The 12,640-nt window shown below is 42.9% G+C and overlaps 1 protein-coding gene across 1 annotated transcript in view; it reads left to right on the forward strand.

Moving 5' to 3' along the window:
- Positions 1 to 12,640, forward strand: part of gas7b (growth arrest-specific 7b) — a 51,632-nt gene that overhangs the window by 37,216 nt on the left and 1,776 nt on the right. The window contains exons 7-11 of the mRNA XM_041858711.2: positions 425 to 540; positions 786 to 860; positions 6,704 to 6,782; positions 8,078 to 8,206; positions 11,548 to 11,671. Of these exons, the coding sequence (XP_041714645.2) occupies positions 425 to 540; positions 786 to 860; positions 6,704 to 6,782; positions 8,078 to 8,206; positions 11,548 to 11,671 (523 nt within the window). The remainder of the gene's footprint in view (positions 1 to 424; positions 541 to 785; positions 861 to 6,703; positions 6,783 to 8,077; positions 8,207 to 11,547; positions 11,672 to 12,640) is intronic.

The following is a 12,640-nucleotide window of genomic DNA, read 5'->3' on the forward strand; positions in this document are numbered from 1 at the left end:
GTAAAGAAAGAGTGGATACCATACACTGAGAGTGACAGTTTTCACTGAGACACAGAGGATCAGATTTAAACAGGTTGCCAAGTATTTAGTACTCCCTGCGGTGTGTGAAATGTAGACTTTCTATAACATTGGCTGTGGTGCTGTAGAATGGATCTGCAGTAAATATGGCCTGGTATTTTCCCAGCAATACAATACAATTAATAACTGTATGAATGAATGCATACTATGCAATACAGTACAATACAATACTATACTATACTGTACTGTACAATACAACACACAACACAATACAATACAACCCATCAGTGAATTTATTTTACAATAATGGTCATATTATTTGTGGATTGTTTGTTGATTTACAGTATGTTACACTAGATGTTGTTGTACAGTAGTGTGTATTTATGTTGTTGTTGTTGTTGTGTAGGAGGATAAGAAGGACTCTCAGGGGACAAGCTCTATCTCAGGGTTTGAGGTCTTGCTGCAGAAACAGCTGAAGGGGAAACAGATGCAGAAAGAGATGGCCGAGTTTATACGAGAAAGGTAACTACAAAATCCCATTTCATTATCTCAGCTGATTTGTCAACAATCCTGGTCAGACCAATGTTTCACAACTCAGCATTTTCATGTTTGACACAATGTGTTGCCATGAAAACCATGCAGTGGAAGATATGATTTCTTGAAATACATTTCCTTTTTTTTGCACAGACGTGCACTTTTCCCTTTTGCGCAAAACAGGAAGTGTTGCAATTGTGGTAACAAGCAACTTTTCACCATCCCTCTTTCAGAATAAAGATAGAGGAGGAATATGCCAAGAGCCTCTCCAAGCTGTCACAGATTCCCCTTGCGGAACAGGAAGAAGGGTGAGTAAGCAGTGGCATCACTTCCTGTGGTGGTTCCTTGATAAAGAGGAACCTACATGTACACTGAGTATACAAAACATTAAGAACACCTGCTCTTTCCATGACATAGGCTGACCAGGTGAATCCAGGTTGAAAGCTGTAGATGAAGGGGAGGAGACAAGTTAATGAAGGATTTTTAAGCCTTGAGACAATTGAGACATGGATTGTGTATGTGTGCTATTAAGAGGGTGAATGGGCAAGACATAAGATTTAAGTGCCTTTGACCGTTTTTCACACTCAACAGTTTCCCGTGTGTATCAAGAATGCTCCACCTCCTAAAGGACATCCAGCCAACTTGACACAACTGTGGGAAGCATTGGAGTCAACATGGGCCAGCATCCCTATGGAACGCTTTTGACACCTTGTAGAGTCCATGCCCTGACGAATTGAGGCTGTTCTGAGTGCAAAAGGGGGGTTGCAACTCAATATTAGCAGTGGTGGAAAAAGTACCCAATTGTCATACTTGAGTAAAAGTAAAGATACCTTAATAGAAAATGACTAATGTAATAGTGAAAGTCACCCAGTAAAATACTACTTGAGTAAAAGTCTAAAAGTATTTGGTTTTAAATATAATTAAGTATCAAAAGTAAATGTAATTGTTAAAATATACTTAAGTATCAAAAGTAAAAGTATGAATAACTTAAAATTCCTTATATTAAGCAAACCAGATTTTCTTGTTTTGAAAATGTACGGATAGCCAACACTCAGACATAATTTACAAACGAAGCATTTGTGTTTAGTGAGTCCGCCAGATCATAGGCAGTAGGGATGACATACATTACATTTACATTTTAGTCATTTAGCAGACGCTCTTATCCAGAGCGACTTACAGGAGCAATTAGGGTTAAGTGCCTTGCTCAAGGGCACATCGACAGATTTTCACCTAGTCGGCTCGGGGTTTAGAACCAGTGACCTTTCGGTTACTGGCACAACGCTCTTAACCACTAAGTTACCTGCCGACCAGAGATGTTCTCTTGATAAGTATGTGAATTGGACCATTTTCTGTCCTGCTAAGCATACAAAATATAACGAGTACTTTTGGGTGTCAGGGAAAATGTATGGAGTAAAAAGTACATTATTTTCTTTAGGAATGTAGTAAAGTAAAACTTGTCAAAAATACAAATAGTACAGTAAAGTACAGATACCCCAAATAACTACTTAAGTAGTACGTTAAAGTATTTTTACTTAAGCAATTTACACCACTGAATATTAGGAAGGTGTTCATAATGTTTGGTATACTCAGTGTATGTGTCACAGCTGGAATAGTTGTGGTCTGTCGCCTCACTCACACACTCTGCTCGGAAGATATGGCACAATACAAGAAAATCTCTCTGCGTCAACAATTTTAAAGATTCCATGTCCAAAAACATTTCAGAGATTATGCAAATTATTTGCCAACTCCTAGCTAACTACTAGACAATTCCTAGCCAACTCTTGTAGATATGAAAGGATTTGATGGTTGTACAGTTTAGACTAAGATGGTGGAGACTTTCTGATAAAACAATCATATAGCTAAGAGCAGGAACACTATGTTTATTGTTGGACTGGACAGCAGGGTACCATGGTTCCTCTCCCATTAGGGTGGTATGGGACCATATCAGCCCAGACTCACTGGTGAGCCTGAAACTGGTGAGACTGCATGGAGGCCCAGCCAGTCAGTAGAAGCTGTGAAACAGGAAGTGTGGTCGTCCTGTAAATCCCTACAACTTCCTTTGATCCAGACCCTCCAGACCCCGTCAGACTGTGCCTTTAAACCATTACATATGAGAGAGGAGGGAGGGATAGATAGATAGATGGGGGATTGATAAAGAGACAGAGATGGGGGGACCGCACACAGTGAAGGAGAGAGAGGAAGAGAAAGAAAGAGAGTGAAAAGGGGGAACCCTCTTCAGTCTGGCACCACAGGGAAAACTCACGCTGTGAGCAGCTCTTTGTCTGGTACTCCCCTGGTAAATGGGTTCCTGGGGGGAATGGCAGGCTGTATGGTGAGGGTCCTGGGCTAGGCTGAAAGGGAGGGAAGGCTGTAAAAGAACGGCTGCATAGCACATTTACTACACAGACATAATGAGTCTGGCCACTGTACCAGACTTAACTACATTACATGCACTCTAAACACACACTGTGTTATGAGACTGACCTCTACCATATACCTGTACCAGATATTGGTCTTTAAGGCTCTAGGAGGGGGTGAGAATGGAGGCAGAGAAGAGAGAGGAGGTTTCTCATGCTACTGCTGCACCAGCTTATGAGATGCTTGATATATTGATGTTTATGATACTGCCCTACAGTCAACACTGAAACAAAGATGGTACGGCTCTTTCCTGCATTAGACATATGATGCTGGACTACTAAAACCCCTTCTCTGCGTTTTATACAACTCTGTATGAGTTGACCTCTCTCCACTACTGTACTGCACCAGTGTTATTGTGATAGAATAGCAGGGTTGGGTGGAATTGTTTCATATAGATTCTAGAATCTAGACGATGCCAGTGAGTTCCATCCACTCACACCCACCACATCCAGAGAGAGCAACACAATACTGTTATTATCTCCTCTCTCTCTACCCTGCTCTGTTGTCAGCCTGGCTGCCTGAACAATCACTGTTTTGTTGTTAGGCTCCTGCCATGCCTGCATCCGAGCCCAGAAATACTGCCTGTTTATTCCTGAATTTACCATTTGTCTGGCCGTAATGCAGCCCCCAGAGCATGTGACTAGTTTTTATCGCTAGATTCGCTACCAATCATGTGCTGTATTTACAGTGGGCTGGAAAGGAGTGGACACTGGTCGATTTGTTTCACAAAACTGTAGTTGGCAAATGCTCTCTGGGGTATGAATGCTTTTAGCAGCTGTCTTGAGGATATGAGTATGAGGAACCAACTGTGAATACGTTTTGGATCGGTGCCATTGGGTACTTTTAGTAGCCTACAACACTATAACCTACCAGTAGAGAAACCATCTTGGACAGGTCTCTCTTGCAAAATAAATTATTAATCTCAGTGGGACTTCTTGATCAGATAAAAGTTGCATACATAAAGTAAAAATACCTTTTTAGCTATTTGTTTGTGTGTATCTGTTCTTATCCATCTTGTCTCTTTTTTATCTATCTTCTACAGTGAGGGAAAAAAGTATTTGATCCCCTGCTGATTTTGTACGTTTGCCCATTGACAAAGAAATGATCAGTCTATAATTTTAATGGTAGGTTTATTTGAACAGTGAGAGACAGAATAACAACAAAAAAATCCAGAAAAGCGCATGTCAAAAATGTTATAAATTGATTTGCATTTTAATGAGGGAAATAAGTATTTGACCCCTCTGCAAAACATGACTTAGTACTTGGTGGAAAAACCCTTGTTGCCAATCACAGAGGTCAGACGTTTCTTGTAGTTGGCCACCAGGTTTGCACACATCTCAGGAGGGATTTTGTCCCACTCCTCTTTGCAGATCTTCTCCAAGTCATTAAGGTTTCGAGGATGACGTTTGGCATCTCGAACCTTCAGCTCCCTCCACAGATTTTCTATGGGATTAAGGTCTGGCCACTCCAGGACCTTAATGTGCTTCTTCTTGAGCCACTCCTTTGTTGCCTTGGCCGTGTGTTTTGGGTCATTGTCATGCTGGAATACCCATCCACGACCCATTTTCAATGCCCAGGCTGAGGGAAGGAGGTTCTCACCCAAGATTTGACGGTACAAGGCCCCGTCCATCGTCCCTTTGATGCGGTGAAGTTGTCCTGTCCCCTTAGCAGAAAAACACCCCCCAAAGCATAATGTTTCCACCTCCATGTTTGACGGTGGGGATGGTGTTCTTGGGGTCATAGGCAGCATTCCTCCTCCTCCAAACACGGCGAGTTGAGTTGATGCCAAAGAGCTCCATTTTGGTCTCATCTAACCACAACACTTTCACCCAGTTCTCCTCTGAATCATTCAGATGTTCATTGGCAAACTTCAGACGGGCATGTATATGTGCTTTCTTGAACACCTTCATGGTGTAGTGTGTTACCAATTGTTTTCTTGGTGACTATGGTCCCAGCTGCCTTGAGATCATTGACAAGATCCTCCCGTGTAGTTCTGGGCTGATTCCTCACCGTTTTCATGATAATTGCAACTCCACGAGGTGAGATCTTGCATGGAGCCCCAGGCCGAGGGAGATTGACAATTCTTTGGTGTTTCTTCCATTTGCAAATAATCGCACCTACTGTTGTCACCTTCTCACCAAGCTGCTTGACGATGGTCTTGTAGCCCATTCCAGCCTTGTGTAGGTCTACAATCTTGTCCCTGACATCCTTGGAGAGCTCTTTGGTCTTGGCCATGGTGGAGAGTTTGGAATCTGATTGATTGCTTGCTTCTGTGGACAGGTGCCTTTTATACAGGTAACAAGCTGAGATTAGGAGCACTCCCTTTAAGAGTGTGCTCCTAATCTCAGCTCGTTACCTGTTGATTGAGAGGGGGTCAAATACTTATTTCCCTAATTAAAATGCAAATCAATTTATAACATTTTTGACATGCGTTTTTCTGGATTTTTTATTCTGTCTCTCACTGTTCAAATAAACCTACCATTAAAATTATAGACGGATCATTTCTTTGTCAGTGGGCAAACGTACAAAATCATCAGGGGATCAAATACTTTTTTCCCTCACTGTATCTCTTCTCCGATGGCTCTGAAGGTAGCTGAATTTAGTATATTAAAGTGGAGATGGCAGAGCTGAGAGCAGGCAGAGAGCAGCACCCCGATGTTGTAGGAATGTAGCCTGCATGGGTGTCAGTCAGAGAGAATTCCACACGTCTTCCATTCAGAGTGGTGCTTTGATGTGACCTGGTTAGTGGTAAAGAGGCTAAAGACCCTCAGCCCCTCTCCTCCCCAGCTACAGACCCAGAGCCTGCAGTGCCTCGTGGCTGTATGAGTCTGCTGCTGGCTCACTTTATGGCCCTTGGATAAATATTCTGCTAATATTTGGAATGAAGGACTCAAGATTTATGTTCAGAGGACAAGAGGTTGCATAGTACTCAAGGCTAGCCTGGCGTCTCACTCACTGATGTACCATGGCTTTGAATTTTCTGCAAATTTCTGCTAGGATATGAAGACTTTTTAACAACATATGGTTCCCTCTGCTATGATCAGTGTTAATGTTGGTGTTCACTCACCTTTGTCATTATTTTCTGTAGGTATGATTGATTAGATATAAATTGACAAAGCATTAATTTGTGAACATTAATTAAAGATATATTATACATTTTCCCACACTGCACTATGGTACAGAGATTAAACAGTTCACTTGCAGAATGTAAGGAAGGGTTTAGCTTTATCTCATATCCTCAGTCTATACATCCTAACCAGACAGTAAACTTGCCGAGGACCAGGCACAGCTGTGAGATGGGCTGCCTGCTGGGTTATATACTGCCTATGAACTTTTACACTGGACCTTCAGTTGAACCTCATCTCTCTCTCTCTGTTTGGCAGGATCCACCCTGACACTTCTCATCTTTTCATTCCCTCTCCCGCTTTCATTATCTCTCTTACTCCTTCCTTTCTGCCCTCTCTCTCTCTCTCTCTCTCTCTCTCTCTCTCTCTCTCTCTCTCTCTCTCTCTCTCTCTCTCTCTCTCTCTCTCTCTCTCTCTCTCTGTGTAAAGCCTGTGTGGTCTTAGCTCTTGATGTGAGTGGTACTTAACTCCTACAGGATGTGGTCCTCTCACTCCTACCCTTCTTTCTACTATACCCCCCTTCTCTCTATCTGTCTCCTAGTACTCTGTGGTGTCATATAGTGATAGTGTGGTTTCTCTGTGGTCTAAAACGTTATCTCTCTCCTCAGTACTCTAGGGGAAGCCTGGGCTCAGTTGAAGAAGAGTTTGGCTGAAGAGGCTGAGGTTCACCTCAAGTTCTCCTCTAAGGTAACACACTTGACTGTATACTTTACTGAAATAATGATATTCCATTAAATCTATTGTGTTGATCCTGATTTAAGGTATAGGAGAACATTTTAAATGTTACTCTTTCACTGAGTGTCTTGACATGACCTCAATTCACAGTACAGTCTATTTAATATTGTGTACCATGGTTTTGTAAGACTTAATTGAGGCCTATTTACTCTCTGGCCCTATGCTGCGAATTATACATGTATGATTGGTTTGTCTTCGCAGAGAGAGAGAGAGAGAGAGAGAGAGAGAGAGAGAGAGAGAGAGAGAGAGAGAGAGAGAGAGAGAGAGAGAGAGAGAGAGAGAGAGAGAGAGAGAGAGAGAGAGAGAGAGAGAGAGAGAGAGAGAGAGAGAGAGAGAGAGAGAGGAGAGAGAGAGAGAGAGAGAGAGAGAGAGAGAGAGAGAGAGAGAGAGAGAGAGAGAGAGAGAGAGAGAGAGAGAGAGAGAGAGAGAGAGAGAGAGAGAGAGAGAGAGAGAGAGAGAGAGAGCGAGCAGCTGGACTGAGTGGAGGAAACAACGTCAGCGTTTCGATTCTCTGGAGACAGACAGACAAACAGATGTGCTGTATTCAGTACAGCTTGAGGTTTAGGGGGGAGAATGAGTATTGGGAGTGAGAGACTGAGCAGAGAGTATTATCTAGGAAAGGGGGGAGAGAAAATGAATACATTTGAATACATTCTACATGCACCTCTATCTCTTCAATAGCTATTTATTACCCTTAAATCGGTGTCCTATTCAATCCATTTCAACTAGGTTTCTGGAGTAATTTAATCATGTTTCCTCTTGCATTGTGCATTTAATGATTTGCCCATATCATTTCTATAAACTGTTTATGGGTAGGAGTCTATCTGTCTCCCAACAGTAAATAATATCCTGGTCCTAAGCAGATACTCTTCAGTAGAATCAAAGCAGCTCACAAATCAAACTCTACATTGACCTACTTTTATATTTTAGAGAGGAGACACATTTGTGACTATAAATCGTTGACAGCTCTGTCAGATAAACAAGTTTTATGGGTAAAAAGGGTAAAAAGGGCTTTTGTAAATAGCTGTCCCTTAGCCACTATGGATATGAGGTACAGGCATAAAAAACAAGACAAAAACAACACAGCTGTCAACTCAATACATCATTATTATAGGAAAGGCCATGGCCAGCTGTTTTTGCTAACCACATGACTTAAACAGGAAAAAACCCAGGTAATGTTATAGGCCTTCCAAACAGTTGTCTCCAATGAGGTCTGCATTTAAACTGTTGTTATTGAACTCTTTCAGCTCCAGAGTGAGGTGGAGAAGCCTCTGTTGACGTTCAGAGATAACTTTAAGAAGGACATGAAGCGGTTCGACCATCACATCGCAGAACTACGAAAACATCTGGTCGGACGACACACAGCCGTGGAGAAGGTACACATCCTGACGCAAAGAGACGCAACAAATACATACACATCCAGGCACACACACACACACAAATACACACACAAAAAGATACATTTACATTGTTTACATTTTAGTCATTTAGCAGACGGTCTTATCCAGAGCGACTTACATTAGTGATACAAAAGTTGACGCAATAATAACCGTCCTTGCACTTTGCAGCTGTAGAATTTCAGGAATCTTCTCACGTGATTAAAATTTTTGGGGAGTTTGTATCATTTGATTTACACAACATGCCTACCACTTTGAAGATGCAAAATAAAAAAAAATTGTGAAACAAACAAGAAATAAGACAAAAAACGAAAAACTTGAGCATGCATAACTATTCACCCCCCCAAAGTCAATACTTTGTAGAGCCACCTTTTGCAGCTGCAAGTCTCTTGAGGTATGTCTCTATAAGCTTGGCACATCTAGCCACTGGGATTTTTGTCCATTCTTCAAGGCAAAACTGCTCCAGCTCCTTCAAGTTGGATGGGTTCCACTGGTGTACAGCAATCTTTAAGTCGTACCACAGATTCTCAATTGGATTGAGGTCTGGGCTTTGACTAGGCCATTCCAAGACATTTAAATGTTCCCCCTTAAACCACTCAAGTGTTGCTTTAGCAGTATGCTTAGGGTTATTGTTCTGCTGGAAAGTGAACCTCCGTCCCAGTCTCAAATCTCTGGAAGACTGAAACAGGTTTCCATCAAGGATTTCCCTGTATTTAGCGCAAGCCATCATTCCTTCAATTCTGACCAGTTTCCCAGTCTCTGCCGATGAAAAACATCCTCACAGCTTGATGCTGCCACCACCATGCTTCACTGTGGGGATGGTGTTCTTGGGGTGATGAGAGGTGTTGGGTTTCCTTGATGGCCAAAAAGCTCAATTTTAGTCTCATCTGACCAGAGTACCTTCTTCCATATGTTTGGGGAGTCTCCCACATGGCTTTTGCCAAACATCAAATGACTCTGGGGCCTTTCAGAACAGGTGTATATACAGTCGTGGTCAAAAGTTTTGAGAATGACACAAGTATTGGTCTTCACAAAGTTTGCTGCTTCAGTGTTTTTAGATATTTTTGTCAGATGTTAGTATGGTATACTGAAGTATAATTACAAGCATTCCATAAGTGTCAAAGGCTTTTATTGACAATTACATTAAGTTAATGCAAAGAGTCAATATTTGCAGTGTTGACCCTTCTTTTTCAAAACCTCTACAATCCACCCTGGCATGCTGTCAATTAACTTATGGGCCACATCCTGACTGATAGCAGCCCATTCTTGCATAATCAATGCTTGGAGTTTGTCAGAATTTGAGGGTTTTTGTTTGTCCACCCGCCTTTTGAGGATCGACCACAAGTTCTCAATGGGATTAAGGTCTGGGGAGTTTCCTGGCCATGGACCCAAAATGTAATTGATTTGTTCCCCGATCCACTTAGTTATCACTTTTGCCTTAAGGCAAGGTGCTCCATCATGCTGGAAAAGGCATTGGTCGTCACCAAACTGTTCTTGGATGGTTGGGAGAAGTTGCTCTCGGAGGATGTGTTGGTACCATTCTTTATTCATGACTGTGTTCTTAGGCAAAGTTGTAAGTGAGTCCACTCCCTTGGCTGAGAAGCAACCCCACACATGAATGGTCTCCAGATGCTTTACTGTTGGCATGACAAAGGACTGATGGTAGCGCTCACCTTGTCTTCTCTGGACAAGGTGTTGTCCGGATGCCCCAAACAATTGGAAAGGGGATTCATCAGAGAAAATGACTTTACCCCAGTCCTCAGCTGTCCAATCCCTGTACCTTTTTGCAGAATATCAGTCTGTCCCTGATGTTTTTCCTAGAGAGAAGTGGCTTCTTTGCTGCCTTTCTTGACACCAGGCCATTTTCCAAAAGTTTTTGCCTCACTGTGCGTGCAGATGCACTCACACTTGCCTGCTGCCATTCTTGAGCAAGCTCTACACTGGTGGTGCCCCGATCCCGCAGCTGAATCAACTTTAAGAGACGGTCCGGGTGCTTGCTGGACTTTCTTGGGCGCCCTGACGCCTTCTTCACAACAATTGAACCTCTCTCCTTGAAGTTCTTGATGATCCGATAAATGGTTGATTTAGGTGCAATCTTACTAGCAGCAATAGCCTTGCCTGTGAAGCCCTTTTTGTGCAAAGCAATGATGACGGCACGTGTTTCCTTGCAGGTAACCATGGTTAACAGAGGATGAACAATGATTTCAAGCACCACCCTCCTTTTAAAGCTTCCAGTCTGTTATTATAATATAATATAATATGCCATTTAGCAGACGCTTTTATCCAAAGCGACTTACAGTCATGCGTGCATACATTTTTACGTATGGGTGGTCCCGGGGATCGAACCCACTACCTTGGCGTTACAAGCGCCGTGCTCTACCAGCTGAGCTACAGAGGACCACAGTTTTCTAACTCAAATAGCATGACAGAGTGTTCTTCAGCCTTGTCCTCGTCAACACTCTCACCTGTGTTAACGAGAGAATCACTGACATGATGGCAGCTGGTCCTTTTGTGGCAGGGCTGAAATGCAGTGGAAATGTTTTTTTGGGATTAAGTTCATTTTTATGGAAAAGAGGGACTTTGCAATTAATTGCAATTCATCTGATCGATCACTCTTCATGACATTCTGGAGTATATGCAAATTGCCATCATCAAAACTGAGGCAGCAGACTTTGTGAAAATTAGTATTTGTGTCATTCTCAAAACGTTTGACCACGACTGTAGAGGACCGTTTCCTGTCAACACACACAAACACACACGCACACACAAACACTACCTCTTTGTGCTTCTATAAATAATGATTGGACCGATCCCTTCAGCTACCATAGACCTGTCAACTCCTCCACATCAGTCATCTAGACATTCATAATGCATTTCACACAAGTGGCTAATAGAAAGTAATAGCCTACTGCAGGGTAGGCAACCCTGTTCCTGGAGTGCTGCAGGTACTGCAGGATTTTGTTCCAACAAGGCACCACACCTGACCAACTGAGCTAATTGACCAACTGAGCTAATTTCAACACACCTGGTCTTCCAGGTCGGTTAAATCAAAAACATGAAGTGCCTGCGGTACTCCAGAACCAGGGTTGCCTACCCTTGGCCTACTGCAGTACCCTGCGGTATGTCCCCATTCACTTTGTTATAAGCGTTCATAACAGCTTATATCAATGTTATGACAGCCTTTATAACATCTGAATACATCTCTAGGCTTGTAAGGCTCTAGCGGACAGACAGAAGGACCTGGAGGTGAAGACCCAGCAGCTATATGCATTCATAACAGCTTATAACAGCTTTTATAACATGTAAATATATCTCTCTAGGCCCGTAAGGCTCTAGCAGACAGACAGAAGGACCTGGAGGTGAAGACCCAGCAGCTGGAGATCAAACTAAGCAACAAGATCGAGGAGGACATCAAGAAGGCCCGGCGGAAATCCACACAAGCAGGTCAGAGTCCAGGTCAAAGGTCAATCCAAAGGTCATCAGTCACTGTGGGGTTTGCCAGTGGGGTCAAAGGCTCACATGTTTGTTATAACTGATGGGGGTGTCACTAATTCCGTCCCCATCTGGGTGTCTGAGTATTTTATCTGTACAGATGACAGGTTATTATAGTACAAATCTGACCAAGTGAGACTAGGGTGTAGCTAGCTAACACCTAACTTTAAACAAAAAGTTGTTTATGACTTGATAAACAGACACTCTAAACTTTATACAAACAGTCATCATGAATGTGCTGCCAGTGTTATGTCCAATGGCATGTTGCCGTGGAGACCGAGTACACATGCAGAATAGCATAAATAGCAATTAACAAGAAGAAAAGGAAAGTTCCTATAAGAAAGCTCTTGAAGCTGGCAAATGTGCAATGGAACAGAAAGGTGTCTTGAGGCTTAATCTCATTCCTCAGGTGCGTTTAAGTGCCTCCTTGTTTGACTATCAGATGGAGATAGATTAAACCACATGCTTTGCAGTGCTATCTATACAGTAGACATTTAACTGTGTATGAGTCACTGGTTTATCAGCAGTTTCACTGAAGCTGGGGGTCTGTGGAACGACATGGAGAACAGAAAGGGAGGGAGGGAGGGAGGGAGGTAGAGGGAAGGAGAGGGGGAAGGAGAGGGAGAGAGAGGGGGAAGGAGAGGAAGAGGGAAGGAGAGGGAGGGAGAGGGGGAAGGAGAGGAAGAGGGAGAGGGAAGGAGGGAGAGGGAAGGAGAGAGAGGGAGAGAGATGATGTGTGTAGTGTAGACAAAATGTAGTTTTAAGGTTAGAGATTTAGAAAAGTAACTGTTGAGAGTAAACAGATGACGACCTCCTCCAGTGTGACATCATCTCTGGACCATTCACTCACGTCATGGATCGCCAGATACTCACAGTGAGGGGTGGATAAACACACACACTCGCAGACTTGCACACACTCGC

This window comes from Coregonus clupeaformis, chromosome 31, assembly GCF_020615455.1.
Source record: "Coregonus clupeaformis isolate EN_2021a chromosome 31, ASM2061545v1, whole genome shotgun sequence".
Classification (NCBI taxonomy): domain Eukaryota; kingdom Metazoa; phylum Chordata; class Actinopteri; order Salmoniformes; family Salmonidae; genus Coregonus; species Coregonus clupeaformis.